At 50.5% G+C, this 25,626-nt stretch overlaps 1 protein-coding gene across 2 annotated transcripts in view; it reads right to left on the bottom strand.

Moving 5' to 3' along the window:
- Window positions 1–25,626, bottom strand: part of AGBL4 (ATP/GTP binding protein like 4) — a 799,994-nt gene that overhangs the window by 219,201 nt on the left and 555,167 nt on the right. For both annotated transcript variants that reach the window (XM_036757917.1, XM_036757919.1), the window contains one exon: window positions 2,636–2,675. In XM_036757917.1, the coding sequence (XP_036613812.1) occupies window positions 2,636–2,675 (40 nt within the window). The remainder of the gene's footprint in view (window positions 1–2,635; window positions 2,676–25,626) is intronic.

Here is a 25,626-nt window from a genome sequence, read left to right as displayed (position 1 = left end):
CCACAAGGCTAGGTAGGAGCAGCCCTCACTCATGAAAGCATGGTGGCCCCCTTTGTCCATTTTCTGTAGTGGAGAGGCAGAGGGAGGAAGAACGGAGGGGGCAGAAGACCTGCCTTTACATCCTGCCTTGCACACATTGTGAACAAGCCTATCAGGGCACCAGACAACTCTCCAAGACTATAAGCTACAGATGAGATGCTGACCTACATTGGGGAAGGTAATTTCTATACTAGGAGTTCCCTATGCCTATGAAATTCTAGGTCCAGATCCCCCAACAGCAACAACTTTGCCTTCAGGTTGTCTTCCTCCATAGAACATACTTCCTAGCTGTGTGACCCTGGGCAAGTCAATTCACCCTGTTTGCCTCAGTTTCCTCATCTGTAAAATGAACTGAAGAAGGAAATGGCAAACCACTCCAGTATCTTTGCCAAGAAAACCTTCAATGGGGTCACAAAGAGTCAGACACAACTGAAACAACTGAACAACAAAACCACAAATCACAGTGCCTGGCACACGTTGAACTGAATCCTAATTTTACAGATGGGGAAATTGAGGTACAGAGTGGCAGAGGGTCTGACAACCAAGAAGCTCCAGAGCTAGGACTCTTCATTCCCAAGCCCCAGCCCTGAGCTCGTTCCCCAGTGTGTCTCTGCCTCCCAACAATTTGTTCTGGTCACGCCATCGAAAAGCTGCAGCACCATGGATTATGTCACAGCCCACATGATCATGCATTCCCTCCAATCCTCTCCCGGAGGGGCTGTGACTCACCAGTGTTGTCTTAAAGGTCGTTGGGTGAGGGATGGAGGCAGGCAAGGGGAGCTGTGTCCAACTGGACACACACCTCCTGGCAGAAGTCAAGTGGCTGCTGCCAAGGCTTAAGCCTCCTACCACTAGTCACCACTTTAGATGATGAAAAGGTCTGTGCAGCTTAAAAGCTGCTCATTGACATGGGGGCATGCCCGCACCTCCAGATGGCCCTCAAACAGGCCCAGGGCCCTTGGACCTTGTCCAGGATTCTGACTGCCTGGAGTCCCCTGACCCTCTTCTTTCCTCCGGGCTGCCTATGATCCTCCCTTCATTACAGCCTTCTGCTGCCCCACCCCTGACCCCACAGGGGAGCCTCGCTGATATTGGGAGCTCTTGTCCCCTCTTGGCTGTCTCCCCTCACCACCCAAAACATTCCCTGTTGTTTGGCAGAGCAGGGGCGGACTTCAGTCCCCTTGCCTTTGGAGCCTGGCTTCCCCTCATGCCTTAGAAGTAGTTACTATTAACCCTTGGGATCTTTCTCTTCCAAGATTCTTTGCAAGCTTCCTGGCACTGAGCCAGCCCCTCCTCATCCCTAGTGCCAGACAAACTATGATTGAATGGAATGTGGCCAGCCAGGGTTACATCGTGCTCTCAGCTCCCCAAAAGGCCATTCCATCAGACTTTACAATGCTGGCTCTAAGTTGGGGCTAGCCCAGGCCAGCCTTCTGCCCCCAAGCCTCCAGCCACCATAAAACGGAGATGTTGGTGCCACAGAGGCAGTACCTCAGACTGGCTCAAGGAGGCATCTCCCATCATTTCTAAGGGTCTCTCTCACAGCCTCAATCTTGTCACATCCCACAGACCTTCTCTCCAGGAGGCCCCAGCTCTCTAGAGGTCACATCTCCCCAGACCAGGCTTGGCTCTGAGGTCAGAATACACCTTCCCAAAGCACCCCACCCAAGCTCCCTCTGGGGACTTTCCCACATCGATGAGAGCCAGCATCAGCTCCTATGATCACCATCACTCCTGGCTCTTTGCCAGACCTCAGCCCCAACACGCTCTCCTTCCCTTGGCCCTGCTGGCCTGCATTTACCAGAAAAGAGAGAGCTGACTCCCTCTCTGATGCTGTGAATATGGGGCACTCAAACCCCAAACACTGGGCTTCCCCAGCCAGGCGCCACTGAAGCCAGCAGTTAAAGCCCTCTCTAGACATCAGGAAGAAAAACTAGCCCCTACTCCCTGGCCCCCCTGCACCCTCACAGACCTGCCACCCTGTGGTACCCAACAGCCTTCTAGTAACAGCCCTCCCTGTGGAATGAGAGGGCCTGCCTGCTCAGGACCTCTCCACCCCGCCAGGCTAGGCTCACTCTCTCCTCCAGCCTTGTCTGTAATGATCAGCTCTCACCTACTCAGAACCCTAGTCCATAAGTCTTCTAGTATCACTCCAGGCTCTGCCTATGTTCCAGTGCCCAAACACTGCCCCTCTAAAGAAACTGGCAAAGACATCCAAACCATAGTATGAATTCCAGTAAGGAAAATCCCAAAGACTCAACCTAGCTATAACACCTGGAGTGCTTCCCCAAGTCTCTTCCCCCAAAGCTGAGATGACAGAAAAGGTAGCTGGCTTGGAGATACATTTGGAGTCCCCTGCCCCAATGGGAATCCCCCTGCCCCATGACAGAGCAGCAGCCTAAGTGGCACTGGAGAAAGGCCCACTGGGACAGGGGAGAGGAGGGATGGCTGGTCCCCAAATCATTCCCAGCGGGTGTCCAAGGCAGGGCATGTGGGTGCTGCCTGGGTCAGCAGGGAGCTGGGCACACCATGCCGGGCAACCAGCATCCCTTTGGGGAAACAGAGAGAACATCAGGGGCCGCGCTTGCTGACTCACCGGGGCTGGTTATGGTCAGGAGGTCAAGCTGCCGCTGTTGCTGGAAAAGACAAAGCACGAGAAGCATTGTTAGAATCCAGGTAGCTGCAGTGGGGGGCCAGGGAAAGGGAAGGGGAACACAGTCAGGGTTTGTCCTTGGCTGTCCAGTGTGGACGCAGACAACAGGCCTGTTCTGACATCTATGACGGGATTAATCACATTACATGATATTGGCTGACTGCTTTGGAAAACTGGTCTGTTGACCCTACAGAGGGAAGGATTCTGGGGGCCGAGTCACCAGACTGGGAAGGTTTGCACCTGCCCTCCTGGCCACAAAACCCCCAGGATGCCCAAGCTGGGAAAGCCCTTAGACCCTATAGAATTTGAGGTCATAACGGACCAGAACTCCTCCATATTACGGGTGGAGAAAGCAAGGCCCAAGGAGGGAAAGAAAGGGACTTTCCAGAGGACATCCTTGAACACTTGCCAGGACCTTAACTCAGGCTCTCTGAATCTGGAGCCACAATTCCTGCCCCTAGTCTACCACCCTGGTGGAACAACATTGCTCTATAGAATGATAGGCTTAGACTAGACAATAGGAGCGTGGGTTTTGAACTCTATGGGACCTTGAGTCAACCCTCCATTGGATGGATGAAGACAGTGAGGTCCCAAGGTCACAATGGCCACTATCTCCCAGGTTGTCTACCCCTCCTCCACCTCTGACCAGAACCTGGGCTCCCACCCATGGGACCCTGAGCCCCGAGAAAGGAGCATTCCCTTCATCTCAGCTGGCATCAGGCTCATGCCGCTTCCTGGAGACCGGCATGCCGTGCTGCAGGTGTGCTCGCCTTGCTCCCTCATCTAGGGCCAATTAAATCAGCATGACCACTCCAAGACATGGCCGTCAACTGGTTATGGCTCAAATCATCAGCTCTGAGACTTTCCAGTCAAAAACATATGTCTTTGGCCATCACCCCCCTGTATATGTTGTCTTTCTTCATTGAATGCAAGCTCCTCAAAGGTAAGGCCTTCTTACTTGCTTGTATGTATATCTTTAGCATATGGTAAGTCCTTTATAAATGCTTTTTATATATCTAACCATCCATCCACATTCATCCATATCAATCAATCCACTGATCCTCTCATCCACATCTATCCATCCACATCTCTCCATCCATGCACCTATTCATCCACCCATCCATCCATCCATCCACCCATCCACCCATCTACATCTATCCACCTATCCACATCCATCCATCCATCCATCTATCCATCCATCCATCCATCTACCCATCCACATCCATCCACCCATCCATTCACATCTCTTATCCACCCATTCATCTATCCATCCATCCAATAGCAAGTCAGCTTTCAAAGCCAGATCTTCTGCCCCCAGATCCAACCCCCTTTAGACAACACTATGAGCTCTCCTTCCCACTCTGGGGCTTTAAGATCTTTCTCTATAATACTCCTGAAAGGCAGGAAGGGAAAGTATTATTTTACTGATTAGAAAACTGAGTACCAGAGAAGGGAAGTCAGTTGTTCAAGGTCACACAATAAATCAGGTGAGGAGCTGAGATTGGAATGCATGACCTCTTGACTCCACACATAATTAGTCTTCCCTCTAGATCCAGTCCATAGCAAATAAATTATTTGCCTGGGGTCAAGAGCAAGCCATGTAGGGAGGCAGAATTTGAACCCGAGTCTCCTTCCCTTCCACCAAAATGATCTCTAAGTTCCATTATCTCACCTCTGATCATCTGTGGCTCAGTAATCGTACAGTGGTCCTTCCTCAGGCAGGGCTCCATCAGAAGCCACAGGGCCAGAGGAGGATGAGACACAGTTTTTGCCCAAGGAATCCCACTGGTGAATAAAAGGGATCCCAGACTTCTTCCCAAAGGCACCAATCAAACCCACTAATGGTGAGTCCTGCCACTTTAAATTGTAACCAAAAGAGACTGAGGAAAGAAGAGGCAGAGTGTGAAGGAGGAGCGTCACCATGGTCTATGGCAGAACAGGCCTCAGAGTCCATCCAGTTTAGCCCTCTGGTTATACAGATGGGGAAAAGGAAATCCAGAGTGGGGGGATGACAGAGTGGGTGGCTGAAGGTCACACAGCAAATGGGAGGGGGGAACCGGACTAGAATCCAGGCCTTCTGGCTCCTAGCTTCTTCCTTCCATAGCACTGAACTGCCTTACTAGCTTTGCTCAAATAGCCCTAGACTACAAGAGCAGATGGATGTGCAGAACACAGCGTGGTCCAATGGAAAGAGCATTAGATGTGAAATCAGAAGACCCAGACACGACTCCTAGGTCTGCTGCTCACTAGCAGCGTGACCTTGGGGAAGTCTCAAACACTCCCTGGGCTCCAGCCAGATAATCCTTGGCCTGTGTTCTGAGGATGAGATGAGACAACAGATTCCTGAATCCAAGTGTTGGAATCTCTGGCCGGCCTTCTGCAACACAAGTAGTCTTGGGGCCTCTGCTCAGGTCCACCACCTCTGAAGGCATCTCTCGGGTAAGGAGGCTTCTCTTTAGTGCTAAGCCCCAAATGGGCTCTTGGTAAGATCCCCCACTGGGGTCAAGCAGAGTCAATCCCTCTTCTCTGGGACAGACCTTAGGACACTGGTGACAGCTTTCATGGTCCCCCCTCCTCCTCAAGTCTTCTCTTCTCCACACTAAGCACTCCAAGTTTCTTTGATGGGTCCTCACATACACAACCTCAAGGCCCTTCCCCATCCTCTGGACACTGGGTCCTCTCCATTGGATCAGTGTGGTTCTCAGAATCCCAGGATGCTAAAAGCATAGCTTCTGAGGCCAGCAAGGCCCACCCCTCCATTTTACAGATGAGGAGCTGAAGCGACTCACCCCTCAACATATAACTTGAGTCAGGATTTGAACGCAGGTCTTCCTGACACCAAGGCCGTAATGCCATTCTACCCCTTTTTACCTGTGGCACTCGAGTCTGAAAAAAATGCTACAGATTTCTAGGTGCTTTACTAAGTGTGACATAACAAGGAACAATCATTGGCTAGTAATCGAGAAAGGCAGGACTGGACCTGAGGGCTTCCTGACTCTGTCCCCTAGGACGCACACTTCATCCTCATCATCCTCCTCTTCACCAGCAGCACCAACCCTGACTAGTTGGAACCTTGGCCTCATCATCTCCATGCTTTTCCTATGAAGGAGACAGAAAACTGCTGTCTCCACATGCCAAGACATCGGGGCACTTCAGTAAGAAACTTAATTTGTTCTCCAGATGTTCTGCCCCCAGGAGGTAGAACAGCCTATCGGCCGAGCTCAGTTTGGCACTGACCTGTACCCCTGGTCCACAATGCTTGCCAATGGAACTGGGTGGCTAGGGCAGCTGAGAATGAGAGTAACAGCCCCTACTTCTGCCTGTCAGGGATAATAGCAAACGTGTTTCTAGAACTCTAAGAGGTCTGCAAAGCTCCTTCCTCAAAGTGTTCTGTGAATGTCACCAGGCCCACTTTACAGATGAGACAGATGCGGTTCAGAGAAGGAAAATGTCTGGAATTAGAACAGGGGATGTAAGAGCTGGGAGGGGTCTCAGAACAGGGGATGTCAGGGCTGGGAGGGGCCTCAGAACAGAGGATGTCAGGGCTGGGAGAGGAGGTCAGGACTCTGGAATCTGCTACTGACTAGCTGGGAGGTCTTATTTGTACAGCTTGGCCTGTATTACAGAAGTTTCCCCTTCTGTAATATGAGGGGGTTAGACTCTATGGTCTTCAAAGTCCCATCCCAGTTCTGACATTCTACATATAACAGGTCCCCAGCCTTTGCATACCCAGCAAACAGTGTAGGAACGCTTGTCCATGGGATCTGGCTCAGCTATGAAGGGATGCTGCTGCTGCTGAGGGCCTTAGACCTTTGGTCCCGCTGCCCCCAGCTCCCCCCACCCCCCCACCGCCTTGCTCTCACACCTCCCTGTCTGGGGGCAGGAGGGGCTGTGGAACAACACAAGAGCCCCCATTTCCACCTTTCCACCCATCAGCCCTTGGATTCTGCTTGGCCCAAAAGGGCACCATGGGGAGGAGGCTGACTTCAGCTCCTTGCTCACAATGAATATTTAACTGGCCTTCACCTCTCTCAAGCAGGCTCAAGCAGGCTCTAGCAAACCAATGTTTATAAACAATCAACCAAGCCACTAAGATCAAATCAATGAGGTGCTTACCACATGCCCAGTGGGGACTACAGGCAAATAGTGAAAACGACCTGCCCTCAAGAAGCTTAGGTTCTCCATTTATTCACTCACTCACTCATTCAATGCCAGGGGCATTTCTGTGCTTGGATGATGCCCACGCAGAAAACCACAATGGCTACAGACCACACTTGGCTGTCTAACAACGCATGGGAAATGCCTATGGAGGAAGATGGAGCCCAGCTGCTGGTGGGCACATGTGGCTGCAAAGGCTGGCCACTCCGGAAGGAAATGAAGTGGGAGCTGCCACCCAAGTTCTTCTACTGATTAATCAAAAATAGGGCCATTCTTGCTGCCTCAAAGGTTCCAGCTCTGCCTCTTAGTAGCCCTGTAGCTTGGGGGCCAGTCACTTCCTCTCCTTGGGACTCTTCCCTCACCTGAAAAATGCAGGCAATGAGGCTTGAGCTACCTGGCTCCCGGGGCTGCTGGGAGGAAAGGGGTCTTGTGTCTGTCACCCTGAAAGTCCAAGAAAAATGGGGATGGCTCCTGTGAACTCCCATTGGCCACAGAGGCTGGGGACCACAGAACTGCAGGCTCTCAGGGCTGGATCGGAACTCAGAGGCAGGCCATGCCATTTTCCACAGCACTGATTCAAGTCCTCCTTCCCCTTAGAATTAGGGAGGGGACCCGCCACCTTCTAAGCCCCCTCTCCCTGGGAGGGTGGCAGCACCACCTTCCCAGTCCTCCAGGGTAGCAATCTAGGTGTTAGCTTTGATTCCTCACTCCCTTCTATGGCCAAGTCCTGTTGAGTTTTACCTTCATCAGCCCTTCTCTCCTGTGACACTGCCACCCCCTGGTGCAGGGCCTCGGCATCCCACATCTGGACAATTGAGATAGCCTGCCAGGGTCTGTCACCCCACATCTGGATGATGGGGATAGCCTGGTGGCGTCTCCCTATTGATCCACAACTGGACAATCAGGATAGCCTGCTGGGGATTCCCTGTCACCCCACATCTGGATGATCGGAATAGTCTGCTGGGGTGTCCATGCCTCAAGGCTCTCCCTTCTCCAGGCCATTCTCTGTTCAGCCACCAAGGTGATCTTCCCAAAGGATGAATCTGATCACATTACGCCCTACTCCCTACAGTGGTTCCCTATTGCTTCCAGGATCCAACACAAAGTCTTCTCTTTGGCCCCCAAGGTTCTTTATAACCTGCCTTCCCCTTTCTAGTCTTCTTCCCCTTCCTCACATCCACACACCCTGTGATCGAGTGACTCTGACCCCCTCTGTCACCCATCTCCCAACTGTGTTTTCTCTGCCTTTCCCCCCATGCATGAGATTTTCTCCCTCCTTACTTCCATTCCCCGATTTTTGTGGCTTCCCTTGCATCTCACCCCAAATCCTGTCTCCAGCAGAACCCTTGCCTGGCCCCCTTAATGCCCTCTCTCTGTAGCACCTTCCCTCTGAGATGACCTCCTATCTGCTCTGTGGAGGGCTGAGGGTATGGTGGTTTGTGCGGTATTTCCCCCGTTAGACTAAGAGCTCCCTAAGATCAGCTTTTCTATAGCTATACACAGTAGGTGCCTAATAAACGCTTGTTCCCTTGACTTATATTGAGCCAAAATCTGTCCCTGCAAAGGCTTCCCTCCCCCTCCTTCTGCCCTCTGTGGTGAAGCAGACAAATCTAATCCCTTCTCCACAGGACAGTCCTTTGAATACTTGTATGAAATTAGATTCGATAAGCATTTATTAAGCACTTATCCCACACACCAGGAAGACAATGACAGATTTGGGACAGTCGCCACAGTGAGTTCTCATTCAACTAAGGGAAAGCAATATGCAGGGAAATAGGGAAAGGGGAAAGACTCTGGATGTTGGGAACTCCCAGGTGAGGAAATTCCCTCCAAGGATTGAGATCTGTCACCTCTGGGGCCCTATGCTCCTGGTTTTTCATGTGCAGAGAAGCAGTCATGATACTGGGGAGTTTGGATGAGTGGGGGAAGCAAGCCAAACTAACAAGCATGAACTTAAAGACAGCTATCAGATTCTTAACTCCCCCAACTCTGACTCTAACCATCCTCAGTTCCATGCCTCAGTTTCCTCATTTGTAAATTAGATCTACTAACACTTGTGGCACCTGCCTTGTGGCGTCAGCAGGACCGTACATACACAAAGGGTTCTGCCAAGGTAAAGGTGCTGTGGGAGCGTTGGCTGCCATTACTGTTGCTCGCAACATTAGACTGGTTATAGAAAATACTGACAGAGACAATCAAAACAGAAGTCCTCCAAATAAGCACTGTGATTGTCCTTCCATGGAGGAGTCCTCCACCTCATCATTGTCCTCCATACACTGGGAATCCCCAAGCAGAATGGGCAGAAGATCCAGCATTATGGGGCAGAACACAGAGAGCAGAGTGTGGGGAATGGAGGTTCAAATGTGGCCTCAGACTCATACCAGCTGTGTGACCTTGGGCAGGTCACTTCAACACTGTCTGCCTCAGTTTCTTTATCTGTAAAATGCAGACGATAATAGCAAGTCCCAGGGTTGCTGTCAGAATCGAATGAAGTCACATGGTAAAGCACTTTGAAGACTTTAATGTGCTATATATGTTAGTCCTAATTATCAGTGATCCCCTCCCTAGACAGGGACAGGGCTTTGCTTGCCACAGGACCGGAGATCTAGAGCTGGAAGCAGGCTCAGAGATCATATATTCCAACATCTTCATTTTACAGTTGAGGAAATGGAAGCAAATAGAGGTGAGGTGACTTGGCCAAGGTCACACAGCTAGTATGTCCGAGGCCTCATTTGAACTCAGGTCCGTCTGACTCCAAATCTAGCCCTTTCTCCACTGTCCCAAGTGGCACAATAATGCAAACAAAGTATGTGCCTTACCCCAGTTTTACAGGTAGGAAAATTCAGTTACTGAGGTGAGACTTGTCCAAGATCACAGAGGAAATCGGTGACAGAAAGAGAACATTTGAACACTGTGCTAACACCCACCAGTCCTCTCCAGGATTCCAAACCTGTCTCTCAATGAGTCTCTTCCTGTGGCTCAGGGAGGAGAGGGGCTTGCCTCTGGTCACAGAGCAGAACCAGGGGCAGAGTCCAGCCCTTCTCCACCCTGGGTCCAGATCCCCCTAGCCTCAGGGTAGCTGCGCCGGCTCCCGGCTCCCTCAGCAGACCGACGTGGGCCTGGCTTGGGAGGTGCCTGAAGGCTGCCCCCTCTTGCTTTCCTGTCCACGTTCCTGGTGCAGATACCAGGAAGGACCAGGGGCTGGCTGGAGCTCCCCCAAGCCCCTCAGTCAGTGTGGATTTATGGCCCAGAGCCGCTCATAAACTGCCCCAAATGCACGGTTAGTCTAATTTAGGACGATGCCATCCCCTTTCCACCCTGCAAATGTCCCCCAGCATCTCACGGTTCCACGATGATTAAAGCTCCAACACAGCAGCATTTTCCATTTTTATTAAGAGCTGTAAAGCAGAGGGGGCCTCCTGCATCTCAATAAGAAGTCGTTTTTACAGGATCCCAGAATGTCAGAGCTGGAGGGATGCAGCAGCATGGGATCTGACCTGAATCTGAACGAATCCCCTCTACGGCACATGCCTTCCAAGTGGGCTCAGAGACCTCGGGGAGGGGGGCCGCCCTCCCCACCACCTCCAGGCAGCGCCTTGGGGACTGCATCGGGCTGGAGGTTTATCTTGACATCAATCCTAAATTAGCTTCTCTGCCACCTGCCCCATAGGCCCCGCTTCTATGGAAGATGCCTCCTTCCTTGTGTGTGTGTTTGTGTAGCATTATGTATATGTTGTGTTGTGCGTATGGTGGGTTGTACTGAAGGGTATGTATTCTATGTATAGGGATCCCGAAAACTGTGTCAATCAGCCAATCGATGAGCATTTTCAGACACCTACTGTGTGCCCGGCCCTGTGCTGCCCACCTGTAATACTGAGACAAAAAGTCTCTTCTCCCAAGGCTCTTGTGTTCTATTCCGGGAGAAAACAAGTAACCAAATAATCAGCCCCTGAGCATTTGTGAAGTGCTGCCCGCTGGGCTAAATGCCGGCCAGCCACAGGGCCCCCGCCCTCAAGGAGCGCCCCTCGGGATGGGCGAGCGGACAGTACTTGGGAACAGCAGACTGAGTCAATGGAAGTCGGGGGTGGGCAGGCCGAGCAGCTGGGGAGGGCGGAAAGCGGGAGCAGGTACCTGTGCAGAGGGATGGGGAGAGCGCGTCCCAAGCATTGGGGACGCCCGGTGCCAGAGCTGGGCATGGCAGATGGGGAGAGGAAGGACCAAGGACAGTAATGAAAGGTAGGGAGGAGGGAGCCGGGCTGGGAAGCCGTCTGAGGGAGCTGCGGGAGGTTATTGAGCGGAGGAGGGACCCGCTCACACTGGCACTTCGTTCTTCCGAAAAATTTCCGTTTACTTTGAACTTAACCCGAAGTAAACGGAGGGTCCAAAGACACCACAGAACAGAGGGAGAGGAGGACTGCAGATCTTTTGGGCAGACTGACGACCTGCTTTTCTTTTAAAGTTTCTGCCCGATCGGTGGCTTTCAAGACTGTCCCACGTGTCTGTGCTTCTTTCTGGGCGGCAGCATTACATCTGCGGCCCACCCCCCCTCCGGAGCGTGTACTGGCGTGGGGGGGAGGGGGGGCGGAACAAAGCTCAGGCTGGCCCCACGATGTACTGTGGCCGCTGTCTGGGGCCCAGCCCGGCCAAGACTCACCACCTGATGGCTGCAAGGGCTGAATGACTTTTCTCTGGCCACATCCGCTCTTGGTGACCATCTGGTAAGGTGGGGAAGGGCCCCACTCTGCACCAACACTAAGGAGGTGAGGCCATTGCAGGGTCAGTGGGGCGTCATGGCGAAGCTGGACCTTAGAGGTGGAAGGTCTGAGAGGACACTGCCTATCTCACGGGTACTGCTCTCTTTTGGATGCCACCTTAGACACCAGCTTTACATGATTATTGTCATTCTGCAGTATTGCCAAGTACAGAAGAGGGTACAGGCTCCAGGGCCTGTAGAGATTGGGGGGGATGACTTCACCCGGGGAGAATCCTGGAAGACTGGCTGGAGGAAGCGGCAGCTGAGCCAAGATTGGCAGAGTGTTTGGTCATTCTTGTTGCTACTGGAGCTGTCTGTCTATTGGAGCTGTATCTCTAGAGCCATGTGTGGCTGAAATGACAGGAGATGCCAGGAGGGCTATAGGCTGATCCATCTCTCCAGGAAGCCTTCGGAATATGGTCCATTATACCTGCTGGGTCCCTCTGGCAGCATGGGGAGCTGGTTGTGGGAGGGGGCACCAGCCTTGCTCTCTCCACTTGTCTCCAGCTCCCCTCTTCCCTCCAGGGACAGTGAGTGTGCTCTGGGCCTACATTAGCCAGCCAACCGGCAGCAGTGGTGGCAGGGGCCACTGCCTGTGATATTATCTCCCATCATATACAGTCGATTTAATATCCGCTCTGTCGATGCCTTCACAGCTGAATGTTATTACCAGCAGGCAGGGGAAGGGGGGTGGAGGGAGGGAGAGGGGGTGGGAAGAGACTCCTTCCTGAACTTGGAACACACTTTGTCATGGACACAAATGACAGTGATGCAGGTAGCAATATAGAAGATCTCACTGGGAGGATGGGGGAAGACTTTCCAAGGCTGGAGGCAGCTGAGTTGGATCACGAAGGAAGGGAAAGATTTCATGGCCTCCCAGAGTTTCTGCCAAGCCATAGGAGGGTGCGGCGGAGGGCGGGGGTAGGGGTGGAGGGTGAGGGGGACAGGGGGTTAGGGCCAGGGAGCACTCCAAGGTCATGGATTTGAAGGGCTGTCCCAGGGACAGAAAGCAGAGGGGCAGCTCCATGTCAGGAAGAATTTCCTAGAATCAGAATAAGCCAGCGTGCATTTCTAGAGCGCCTTAAGGCTTGCAAGACACTTTATGTATGTTATCTCATCTGATCCTCACAACAGCCCTGCCAGGGAGGTGTTACTATCCCAGGAAACTGAGGCAAACAGAAGTTAAGTGACTTGGCCAGAGTCACACAGCTAGTAAGTATTTGAGGCTGTATTTGAACTCAGGCCTTGCTGACTCAAAGCCCTATACTTTATTTACCGTACCACCTGCCCATTGTAGGAAGGAAGGAAGGAATAGAGTGAGGGAGGGAGGAAGGAAGAGAAGAAAGGAGAGAGTGAGGGAGGGAGGAAGGAAGAGAAGAAGGAAGGAAGGAAAGAAGGGAGGGAGGAGGAAGAGAAGAAAGGAGAGAGGGAGGGAGGGAGGAAGGAAGGGAAGAGTCATTAAGCACCTCCTGCATTGGATTAGGCATCCTCTGAGGTCCCTTCCTACCCTAGATTTGGAATCCTACGAACTAGCCTCTCCAAACCGAGCTAGGTAATGGACCCAATCTGTGCCCATCCGGATGGGCATTTCTGACCTTCCTAAGCCTGGGAAGGCAGGTCCTCTGGACGAGTTTCTAAGAGGCCAGCACCCACCCCGAACCCCTGAAAGCTATCAGTTACCAAGGGACACATCAATATGTTGAAATCATGGGCCCCCCAATTCTTCTGCCAACGAACGGGGTGTGTGTGTGTGTGTGTGTGTGTGTGTGTGTGTGTGTGTAGGGTAACCAAAGGGAAATTCTTTTATCAAAAATTAAGAAGACAGTAACAGCCCCTCCAAGGCCCAGAGGCAATGCCACATAATGGAAATCACACTGGGCTTGTGCTCTCCTCTTGGATCTGTCACTTACTCCCTATGTGATCTTGGTGAGGACAGTTAGATTCTGTGTTAGGGCCAGAAAAATCTAATAACATCAGGACAACGTGAGCCTGTGCATGTTCCTATGTGTAGGCCCGTGTGTGTGTGTGTGTGTGTGTGTGTGTGCGCGCGCGTCTCCCTGAGAGGCAGCAGGTAAGGGCTTTGATTGAATTTCATCTTGATTTCATTAAATATTCATAAAGGCCAATTAGAAGGGGAGCAAAGACAACCAGAAGTGCCCCCCTTCATACAGACACAGACACACACAGACACAGACACACACACAGACTCTCCCCTGACTTCCCCAACCTTCTGTGAATACCCAACTCAGCCCCAGGCCCAAGGTAGGCAGCGAGTGTTCAGAGCCAGCCTCTGGGTGGCTACAGCCCCATCCCTAGCGGCAGCCCAGGCAGCTTTGGCTGGCAGATGGTGGGCAGTGGGGCCAGGAAGGGTTCATGATTCTAAAGTCGAGTGAGCTGCTTACTTGGGAGAAAGCAGAATGCAGATGAGTGCCAGCGTTCTCAATCAGGGGGCCAGAGATGGAAATCTCTGCTGTAATGAGCCTGACCCTGGTGTGAGGCTGATTACACTGGAGAGGGGCTGTTTAAAATTCACAATCAATCAGGCCCGTTTATTCTAACCTTTCCCCACAAAACCGCTAGGTTACTATGGGATTTATTGAGGACGCTCAGCCCTCCCTTCAACTACTAATTTAAAAATTACAGCTAGGACAGAACTGGGTGAGCTGTGTCAGAAAAATATATGTGGGTGTTTATGCTCCAAGGGACCCAGTAGGAATACAGGATAGAGAGTGTCATTAAGAGTGGACAGACTCTTAGACCAGAAAGCAGAGAACATCAGAGCTGGGAGGGGGCCTTAGAACAGGGAATGTCAGAGCTGGGAGGGGCCTGAGAACAGGTGATGTGAGAGCTGGGAGGGGCCTGAGAACAGGGGATGTCAGGGCTGGGAGGGGCATGAGAACTGGGAATGTCAGAGCTAGGAGGGGCCTTAGAACAGGGAATGTCAGAGCTGGGAGGGGTCTTAGAACAGGGAGTGTCAGAGCTGGGAGGGGTCTTAGAACAGGGGATGTCAGAGCTGGGAGGGGTCTTAGAACAGGGGATGTCAGAGCTAGGATTCTTTCAAGCCTCTCCTGTCTCCCCTCCTGACATTCTCCTCCATTTCCCTGTGGCCTTCTCACCTTGGACTATCCCTCTGCCCCTGCAGCCCCTCCTCTTGATTGTGAGCACTTCAGGGAACATGCAGTTTGAAGAAGTGCCTAGGCCTGCCATGCTCCCCACCCCCCTCCCAGCTCCATCCCTGACTCTCTGGCATTTCCTCGAGGCTTCCAGTGGGCCCCTTCACCTCTTCTTCAGGGACTGCTCTTTCTTTTGCTCATATCTGCATTCCCCCCACCTAGCACAGTGTGCATGAGAAAGTAAGTGCTGAATGAGTGTCTGCTGATTTGACTTGATTCATCTCTCCCATTAGAACCCATTAGCCTCTCTGTGGGCAGGGCTAGCTCAGTCCTGCTTTTGTACCTGGCATGCTGTAACAGTCCTTAATATATTAGTATAGATTAAATAATTATACCTGGCACCTAATAAGTACTTAAAATTGTTTTGGATTGAATAGGAACCATAAGAACTGGGTGGAAACTCAGAACCTAGAACCTAGAATGTCAGGGTTGGGAGGGACCTGAGAACATACAACATCAACTGTTAGGGGTCAATGGTACTTTAAACTTCCCAAAAGTCAGAACAAAAGCTAATCTGGGTCTTTTCTTCTTTCCTGCTATGCTCAAAATGGGTCCAAAATGTCACTGGGTAAAGGCTAGGCTGTCAGGGCACAGGCCTCCTTCACACACCCTTCTTCTTCTCCTTCTCCCCCAACAAACATCTCTTGGGGTGGAGAGTGAGCCAGCACATCTTGGGGGTAGGGAGAGAATTAGCAGTCATATAGCACCTACTTACAAATTTCCTTCCTTCCTTCCTTCCTCCCTCCCTCCCTTCCTTCCTCCTTCCTTCCTTCCTTCCTTCCTTCCTTCCTTCCTTCCGTCCTTCCTTCCCTCCTTCCTTCCTTCCTTCCCTCCTTCCTTCCTTCCTTCCTTCCTTCCTTCCTTCCTTCCTTCCTTCCCTCCTTCCTTCCTTCCCTTCTTCCTTCCTTCCTTCCCTCCTTCCTTCCTTCCCTCCTTCCTTCCTTCCCTCCTTCCTTCCTTCCTTCCCTCCTTCCCTCCTTCCTTCCTTTCCTCCTTCCTTCCTTCCTTCCTTCTTTCCTTCCTTCCTTCTTTCCTTCCTTCCTTCCTTCCTTCCCTCCCTCCTCTCCCTCTGTCCACATTGGGAATCATGTCCTTACCTGTGGGTGTTCTGCCCAAAGGAATATAAATTTTAACCTCTGAAACCTCACAAGACATGTTGGGGTTTATGGGCTAGACTTCTTTTTTCTCTTCCTTACTTATTTCTTCTATTATTTAAAAAAACCTGGAACAATTAAATTAACTCTTTTGCCCAGATAGTTTCATTTATGATTTCTTGAAATACAGCACCAGAAAACCAGACTTTGATAAAAGCTCACTGGGATTCCTATGGGGCCACTTGACAGCGCCTTATACCCAAATCACTCTAGCTCCCTCAGTGGGTCATTGTTTTGGTTCCGATGGTTCAGAGTGAGTGTAAATAGCAACTGCGTCAGCCTTAGCCAGAAACCCTGAGGGTATTCCCCTGCCAAAATGATTGTTTTTTGACTAGGTAAAAGAGGCCATTTTTTTGCTTCATTTCTTACCTAGCTTTAATCACTTGAAGTAGTGTTGCCTCAGACAAACTGAAACCTGGGAAATCATTAGCTTAAAGAGGCCAAGATCTCCCACTGCATCTGGAGTCATCTCCAGTCATCCTGATCTGTATCTTGCCAGAGGACCCACATGACTCCAGAGGAGAAATTGAGGCTGGAGACTTTGCACAGCCCTGCCTCACTTAAACCCGATCCACTTACAAGTCAAGACATCACCTTCAAGAGCAAAGGATGAACAACCAAACCATTAAATGATATGGTATGATATGATAATATGATATGATAATGTACACATGTATGTATAAAACACATATACACACGTGTATGTAGATAGACAGAAAGAGCCAGGCACTGCGCTAAGAACTTTATTTTAAAAATAGCCTCATTTGATGCTAGCAACAATCATGGGAGATAGGTGCTGCTATTACGTCCATTTTAAGGATAGAGAAACTGAGGCAGATCAATGTTGAGTCAGACTTGAAGGAAGCCAGGGAAGCCAGGAGGCAGAGAGGAGGAGGGAGAGAAGTCCAGGCAGGGGAACAGCCAGCACGGTCTTGTTTGAGATATACGCAGGAGGCCAGAATCACTGGACCACAGAGCACATCAGTAAGGGAAGTGGGGAGGTCAGGGAGTAAGGCATAAGAGGCCTGAAAAGGTAGGAAGGGGCCAGGTTATGGAGGGCTTTGAATTCAGAGAATTTTATTTTTGATCCTAGAGATGATAGGAAGCCGTTGAAGTTTACTGAATGGGGGCGGTGGTGATGGAAGGAAGACCAATGGAGGATGGGATGGGGTGGAGAGAGACTTGAGGAAGGCAGATCAATGAGCAGGCTTTTGCGATCATCTGGCATGGAGTAATGAGGGCCCAGCACAGCGCCGAGGGCTTGTGATATAGATATTGAGCTAGCAAAGGACCCAACGTCACCAGCCCCAGACTTACCCTGGCATCACAATCAATGCATAAAGTGCAAGATTCAGAGCCAGATGCCTCAACAAGAGAGTGAAGAGGAGGATTTCAGTCATGGGGCTGCTTGTAATCAGACAGTTGGGAGGCAAATCAGGAGAAAGTAATGTCAAGAAATCCCAGAGAAGAGAGAGTTTTCAGGAGAAGAGAGTTGTTCACAGTGGTAAACACAGCAAACAGGTCAAGAAGGATGGAGATTAAGGAAATACATAAGATCTGGCAATTAAAAGATCATTGGTAAATTCGAAGAGAGCAGACTCAGTTGAGGAACGAGGTTGGATGTCAGACTTGGCACCTACTAAATCCTTAATAAATGGTTTTGGATGGAACTGTAAGAAGTCGGTGGAAACTCAGAACCTAGAACCTAGAATGTCAGGTTGGGAAGGACCCAAGAACATACATCAACTGTTAGGGGTCAGTGATACCTTAAATGTCCCACAAGACAGAAATAAAGCTGATCTGGGTCTTTCCTTCCTTCCTGCTATGCTCAAAATGGGTCCAAAATGTCACTATGCTGTTTGGGTTGAGGCTGGGCTGTCATTTTATCGAAAGAGAAGAGAAAGGAGACATAATGAGAAGAGCGTTTTCTGGGAAAGTGTCCATGAAAAGGAGAGCTATAAGATGCTATATGGTGGGCATGGTAGGGTCTACAGAGAAATTTTTCAGGATGGGTGAGACCTGAGCATGTCTGAAAGGATCAGAGGAGAGACTTAACATAGGAGGTGGAAGACAATAAAGGAAGTGGTCTGCTAGAAAAGATGGAGTGGCGGGGAGACCATCACGATTGTTTGTAAACAGGCTGGCTTTGGAAAAGAATGACCCCTCCTCATCAGAGACTAGAGTAAAAGAAGAAAGAGTGGAGGATGATGCCCAGGGGCTGGGAGGTGGAGGAGAAGAGAGGGGGCTCATGGTCAGTGACTGATTTTCTCAGTAAAGGCTGAAGGGAGATTCTCAGCTGAAAGGGTGGAGGGAGGAAGTGTCATAGAAGGCCTGAAGAGAGAAGGAAAGGATTGGGATGGCCACCGTGAGCAGCAGAGACTCCCTTTGAACTTGTGACTTCACTGGTCCAGGAACGCCCTTGACCAAAGCAGATGGGCATCTGCTCCCTAACTTACAGTTTTGAGAGGGCCCTAGGGGGCTGAGATTAGGATCATATAGACAGAAGCTGACCCTCCATCTCCCCAGATCCAAGGCCAGCCCTCTAACTCACTATTATGCGATGCGTTCCTGCAGCGAGGACAGTTAACCTTAGATACCATAAATCAGTAGTAGTCCTAGTCAGCCTGACTTAAACATTTCCTCCAGCTCCATTTGGCTCAAAGTGGGTAGGAGAGGGTGAGACCAATTGTAAGAATGTTGGTAGGACAGAGGGGCAGGGGTTGGAGAGTGGAGGGGAGGAGGGAGAGGAGCTAGTTAACTGGAGGGTTGAGATTGCGGAGGGAGGAAAGCACAACCTCCAGGTATCTGGAAGATTGATTTCTGTGGGGTTGCTCATTCCCTGTTGCCTGGGATGAAGGAGGCAATAGTGTATTTCATAACGAAGAAATTGTTAATATTCCCACTCCTCCAATCATCTCATTGAATATTTATTGCACTCATAATGTGCCCATGATAAAGAGGCCCCGTTTAGGGCTGTTGGCTGCAAATCTGTTCCCTTCCCTGGCCCTCAGTTTCTTCCTCTAAAAAAGAGGGGCTGGGCTGGGTCCCCGATTGATTGTCCCCATCTTTGGCACTGACATCTGCTCCCTCTCCCACCCTCCTTTCTCTAGCTGAAGGATTCCTGCTCTCCCTCCACTCCCTCCACCCCCATTCTAGGGACCAAGGAACATTTTCAGCAAAATGAAATTATCTCAGCTCCTTATTGGATTTTCTGAGAGCTAGCCTTTTCCATGACCCACCTCAGGGGGCAAGTCAAATTAAAATAACCTTAATAAATAAATTGTTAATGAGCTAATGAAATGAAAAGGGCCTGAAGTGTCAGGAAGCTGTGGCAACAACAGCCAAGTCTGGCTGCTCGGCTCCAGGCCAACACAAGACACTTCCATCAGTCCCATGTACGCTCTTGCTTTTTTCAGATCTTGATCTTCAAACCAACTTTGCAGGAAACTTTTAAAAACAGTCATTAATGGCCTGGGAAGAGTTTACAATGAATGAATGAATCCCATGTTGGAGTGGAAAAACACACAGTGTACTTGGTCCCCAAATCCAAATATGTGAAGGGATGTCTCTGGAAAAAAGGATTTTACTTGTTCAGAGGCTCATGAGACATTCGGATCTGAGAGTGTCCTTAAAGTTCCCTGCCTGTTTTACAGATGAGGAAACTGAGGCCCAGAGTGAAGTGATTTGTGCAAGGCCACATAAATAGGAAGTGTCAGAATCATGTTGTGAGTTCCCATGTTCTGTCTTCAAATGCATGATTCTTCTGCTTGCCCCCCTGTTCCCCAGAGCAGGAATAAGAGTAATGGGAAGAAAGAATAGGGAGTCCGAGTCAGACTCACCATAGGGAAACAGTAGAAAGGGCAGTGTAGTGGGAGGACAGGACTTCTAGGTGCAGAGGGCTTGGGTTCAAATCCCAGGTGGGACACTCATGCCCTGTGAGACCTTGGCCAAACCAAGGGGCCCAAGTGGAGAGGTGAACTGGTTCACCAGAGAACCAAGATGGCAGTGCAGGGGTGAGAACTGAGGGGTGCAGGTTTGGAGGTCAGGGGGAGGATGAGGAACAGGACTGGGAGCTACAAGGCAGAGGAAGAGACCTCATGCACATGGAAGTAGAGTGTTTGCTGGTGAAGGCAAGTGGCCAAATGGGGTGGAGCAGGAGGGTCAGGTGAACAACTAGCACTGATATAGGCTACATATTGATCTCTGCACATGCTGAAGTCCCCTAGTTTGAGTCAGTCAATAAACATTGATTAAGTGCCTACCTTGGGCAGGCCCTGTGCTAAGTACTGAGAATACTAAGAAAGGTAACAGTCAGTCCTTGCCCTCAAGAAGCTCACAATGTCATGGGGAAGATAACATGTAAACAAGCATGTATGAACAAGCTGCTTACAGGAAAAACTGGAAGTCATCACCACAATTAAGAGGGAATGAGAAAGGCTTCCTGTAGGAGGTGGGGTTTTAGCTGGGACTCGAAGGAAGCCAGGAGTGGAGATGAGGAGGGAGGGCATTCCACCCATGGCGGCAATCTAGGGAAAATGGAGTCAGGAGATGGCAGTGTCTTATTTAAGGACAGCTAAGGAGACGAGTGCGATTGGACTGATGAGAACATGGTGAGGGCTGGGGCTAGGTTATGAAGGGTCTCAAGGCCAGAAAATTTGGTTACTGGAATTTATTGAGTGTATGTGGGGGCAAGGGGGTTGGGGTAGGGGAATGACCTGCACTTTAGGAAAGTCACTTTGATGTGGAGAATGGAGGATGGAGAGTATGGAGTGAAGAGAGACTTGAAGCAGAAGGCTATACCAGCAGCTGGTGCAATAGTCCAGGCATGGGGAGGTGAGGGCCTGTATTACAGTGGGGAGAAGGGGACATACATGAGAGATGCTGGGAAAGCAGAAAGATGAGACTTGGCAACAGACAGGATACTGGAGGCGAGAGTGAGATGCCTAAGATGAAGCCTAGATTGTGAGCCTGGGGGCTGGGAGGTTGGCGGTGCTCTGCTGGTAATTAGGAAGTTAGGAGGAGGAGATGGTTTGGGGGAAAGACATTGAGTTCTGTTTTGAGAATGTTGAATTTAAGAAGTCTGGAGTACAATTAGCAGACAGAGATGTGAGACAGATATCTACTAGGCCACTGGAGATGTCAGAAGAGAGATTATGGCTAGATAAATAGATCTGAGAATTATCCACAAAGAAATGACCATTGAATCCATGGCAGCCAATAAGGGGCCAAGGGATTCAGAGCTTGTGAGCATGGAGGTGTTACAGCTAGGTACAGAGGAAGACCTGGGAGGTTAGATCATCTGAGGGAATGTCAGTGAGCATGCTGAAGTCCCCTAGTGGGAGAGGGGGATTGTGAGTGGGGCACTGAACTTATTAAGAAAGGAAGCAGAGTGTCCCGGATGTCTGCAGACACCAGCTACCACCACTCTTACTAGCTGGTAAATACGGAGTTCATGAAGTTCAGAGCAGGAGAGGTTACTGAGTGATGGGGGTGGGGGGAGAAATTGGAAGTGGCAAATGGGTCAGGGGGTTGGGGAGGAAGAGGGAAAGCACAGCCAGTGCTAGAAAGAACAGCCAGGGAGGCTGAGTCATTAGGAGGGAGTCAAGTGTAAGCGAAAGCCAGAAGATAGAAGGCTTGAAGAAAGGAAAAGATTTAAAATGAAAGCCAATTTGTTACCTATGGAGCAGGCATTCCAGAGGGCACAGCAGAAGGGTGGGTAGATCTGAAGGAATAAGGGAATGTGTGTGAGGAATGGGGAATGGGGTTTCTACAGAGAGCTCAGAATTGCTTGAATGGGGAGAGTATGATGGCAGGGGAGGGTATGTTAACCCCTGAGTTCAGGCAGATAGTTATCCCCAGAGGGCTGAGGAGCTGGTGTGGAAAAGGAACAGTCCAGAGGATAAGCTGGTGGTGAAGAGTGTGCAGAACAGCTGGGCCTTCTGCATCATCCCAGGACGCCTCCTTCAGAATCTTGCTTCAGTAATGGATCCACCTCCCTCACACATCTCTCCCTATCAGGGCCAAGAAGGGCCTTAGAACAGAGAATGTCATGGGCGGAAGATATCTTAGAGCTAACAATATAGAATCTTAACATCATAAGACAGTCCAGCTCCTCTTTTACAGAGAAGGCAATGGAGGCCACTTCTTAGGCCACTTCTTATGTGTTGTCTCCAACTCATAATGGCCCTTCTCCTGGTCCTTGATCTTGTCATTCTAATGGAGAACAATCTCTTGAACTACTTAGAACGTGCACTAATCCACCCTTAAAACAAGGTGTGCCCATTGATTGATTAACTCCTTTCCCAGTGATTCAGTCATGTGGACCAAGGTGAAGAGATGATTGGACAGTCTCAGGTTCACAAATTCTGGCCATGGGGCCTGCAAGGATTGCTTGTGACATGAATGGTCAAGAAGTGGTAGCCAGGGATTCATCCAGGCACAGCCTGTCTTGTACCTTCTGGATGAAGAGAGAAGGGCTGCCTCTGAGCACTTCTCCTTCCTGCCCCTCCCCTCTCCAAAAACCAAAGGAGCAGGAATCTAATGGCTCACCCTGATGGAGCCTCTCCTCCCTTCTAGCTGGTGACCAGAGAGCTGCCTGACTCCTCTTCTACAGGATAAAACAAGAAGGGATCCTAGAAAGGTCCTGAATGTTAGGGCATGCAGAGAAGAGATCAGGAGAATCTCTCTGCATCTCTCCTCTCTCCTCCCCTCCTCTCATCTTGTCTCCCCTCCTCTCCTCCCTTCTCTCCTCTCCACTCCTCCCTTCTCTCCTCTCCTCCTTCCATCTCCTCTCCTCTCCTCCTCTCTCCTCCCCCTTCCCCTCCTCTCCTCCCTTCTCTCCTCTCCACTCCTCCCTTCTCTCCTCTCCTCCTTCCATTTCCTCTCCTCTCCTCCTCTCTCCTCCCCCTTCCCCTCCTCTCCTCCCTTCTCTCCTCTCCACTCATCCCTTCTCTCCTCTCCTCCCTCCATCTCCTCTTCTCCTCTTCCCTCCTCTCCTCCCTTCTTTTCTCCACTCCACTCCTCCCTTCTCCTCTCCTCCCTCTGCTTCCTCTCCTCTTCTCCCTCTGCTTCCTCTCCTCCCTTTGTCTCCTCTCTCCCCTCCCCTCTTTTCCTCTCCTTCTCTCTCTCTCCACCCCACTTCACCACCCCTATCTCTTCTAGGAGTTAACAAGTCCAGGTGGCCTCATGTTGACATGGGCCCATCTAGGTCTCAAATGGCCCCTGACTATAATCTATTACAATCTTCTTTCCAGGATTCCAGAATACTTACATGCCTCAGGTTTTTAGTTATTGTCGAGCCCCCGATTTCCATTGCCTAGGAGTCATTTTGGAAGGATTCGAATGTTCATTGCTGATTTAAGAGTTTCCCCTGATTGTGCATGTACTTGGTTGTATGTCCATTAGAGGTTTAATAGCTTTCCCTAACAGTCATATTCTTGGTGAGCATCATTAAGTATCTATATAGCAAAATGTACTTGCTTCATGGGGTTCAGCTTTGTTCCTGCTCTGTGACCAAGGGCTAATGGTCCCAGGGTCCTGGCCCCCAGCAGGCTTGGGGTGCAGCAGATTCAAACACAGCTTTCTGGAGTTATGGGGGCCCCTCTTCTGCCAGACTGGTTAAGAGAAGTGATTTGTGCCACAGATAAGTAGCAGGATGTGACCCCCCCCAACGCCTCCCCCAGGCCCTCTGACACCAAATCTAGCCCTCTCCACCCACAAGATCAGAGCTAGAATGGAAATAAGAGGTTTCCTAGTCTGACTCCTCCATTTGTAGGGGATACATGAGGCCTAGAGAGGGGGAATCCCTTGCCAAGGTAAGTTTAACAGAGCTAGCACAAAGGCCAGATCTTCTGCTTCCTTTTCCTCCTCAATCTGGGGGTCTTTCCACAGACTCCTTCCCCAGAGGAGGTAGGAGGAGATCAGGTGCCTGAAGGCCCAGGCTGTGGGAAGGAAGTCCACTCCCCTGTCCAGCACCACATGACCCATGAGTAGGAATTGGAAGGAAAGTTAAGAGTCCTAGTATACCAGGGATGGAAGCTGCTGAGAGAGTCCAAGTCACAAGACCATCCCAACACCTGCCATGTTTAACAAAGTGTGGTCTTGACTACCCCAGATAACCTGGGGAGAGGCTTAACCCAGAACCTGCCAAGGGCCAGGCTCCTTTCTGACCTCCCTGGCCTTCCCCTGTCACAAGAAACATTCTCCAAGGCTGACCTGCTCCCAAGTGTCTTAGCCCGTGCCAGCCTGCTCTCCCAAGCAGCCTCCCTGGGTTTGGAACAGGAAGGACCATGGATTTCTGCTTCCTCTAAACTCCAGTAATGCCCCAGTCACACAGGGAGGAGTGGCAATGCAAGACTGAACCCCACAGGCTCTCCCAACTTCACATCCGTGGCTCTTTCCCCAGCCCTAGAATGATTTCTTTATTAAAGAGTTCTTCTGGCCAGTCCCTCACTGATTCACAGGACACAGGTGGTGCTGGAATGGGGAGACTGGCTTTTTGGCTCCTGAGTGTCCTCCCTTGGCTTAGTCCTTCCTCCTGGTTTTGTGTTCCCTAAAAATCGGGGGAACCTGCCCTTGGTGCCAAGTCATCCAAGTTGCTGACAAAAAGGTGAAGCAGGCCAGGGCCAAACAAAGATATCTGGGGCACATCCCTGGAGAATGCCCTCCATGCTGACATTAACACTCCACTAGGCCGCTTCTGCGTGGTTCTGAATCTGGTGAATCACACACTTGTTGAGCCTACATCTTTTCTACAAGAACAGCCAAATGGACTTGATGGTACATCCAGGTACAGCCTCCACTCCCCATACTGCCTCTTCCTCCAGCCCCCAATAGATCTGCCCCAAATGGGAACCAGGTGGCTGGCTCTGGCTCTCTGTGGCCTCTGCTCCCTTTCCTAAATGTCCTCTCCCAGCCCAATAAGGATGCTGCCTAGAATTGTGCAAGAAAACAGGAGTCAGGCTCACTTGCCTGCAGTTTGCAAACTGTTCTCTTCTCTTCAAAAAAAATCCAACTGTATTTGCCTTTCTCCAGTCCCTCTGATCTCCAATCTCCACAGGCTCCGCAGTGCCTAAGGACTGGCACAATCAATCAGGGCACAAGCATTTACAATGCGGATACAGGGACAGAAGGGAAAAGGGAAGGAAATGAGCATTTAGATGGCATCTCCTAGGTGTCTGGCAGGCAGCTAGGTGGCGCCATAGTGCACAGAGCGCTGGACCTGGAGTCAGAAAGACCTGAGTTCAAATGTGACCTCAGACACTTACTACTGTGTGACCCTGGGCAAGTCACGTAACCCTATTTGCCTCAGTTTCCTCATCTGCAAAATAAGCTGGAGAAAGAAATAGCAAATCACGCCAGTATATTTGCCAAGAAAACCCCAAACAGAGTGTCACAGAGAGTGTGCAACCACTGAACAACAAAATGTGCCTGGCACGGTGCTAAGCACTTTTTACATATATTATCTAATGCAGTCCTCACAAATAGGTAGGTGTTATTATGATCTCGTTTTACAGGTGAGGAAACTGAGGCAAGCAGTGGTTAAGTGATTTGCCTAGGGTCACACAGCTAGTAAGTGAGCTCAGGTTTTCCTGACAGGAAACTCCAGTCTCTCCTCCGGAAGACTAAACTGTTTGAGAACAGAGATTGTTTCATTCCTTCTCTTTGAATAACCAGGGGCCCAGCACAGACTGGCAT

The sequence above is a fragment of the Trichosurus vulpecula genome, chromosome 4 (assembly GCF_011100635.1).
Source record: "Trichosurus vulpecula isolate mTriVul1 chromosome 4, mTriVul1.pri, whole genome shotgun sequence".
Taxonomy (NCBI): domain Eukaryota; kingdom Metazoa; phylum Chordata; class Mammalia; order Diprotodontia; family Phalangeridae; genus Trichosurus; species Trichosurus vulpecula.
The sequence above is the reverse complement of the archived record's forward strand: the minus strand, read 5'-3'. Positions and strand labels throughout refer to the sequence as shown.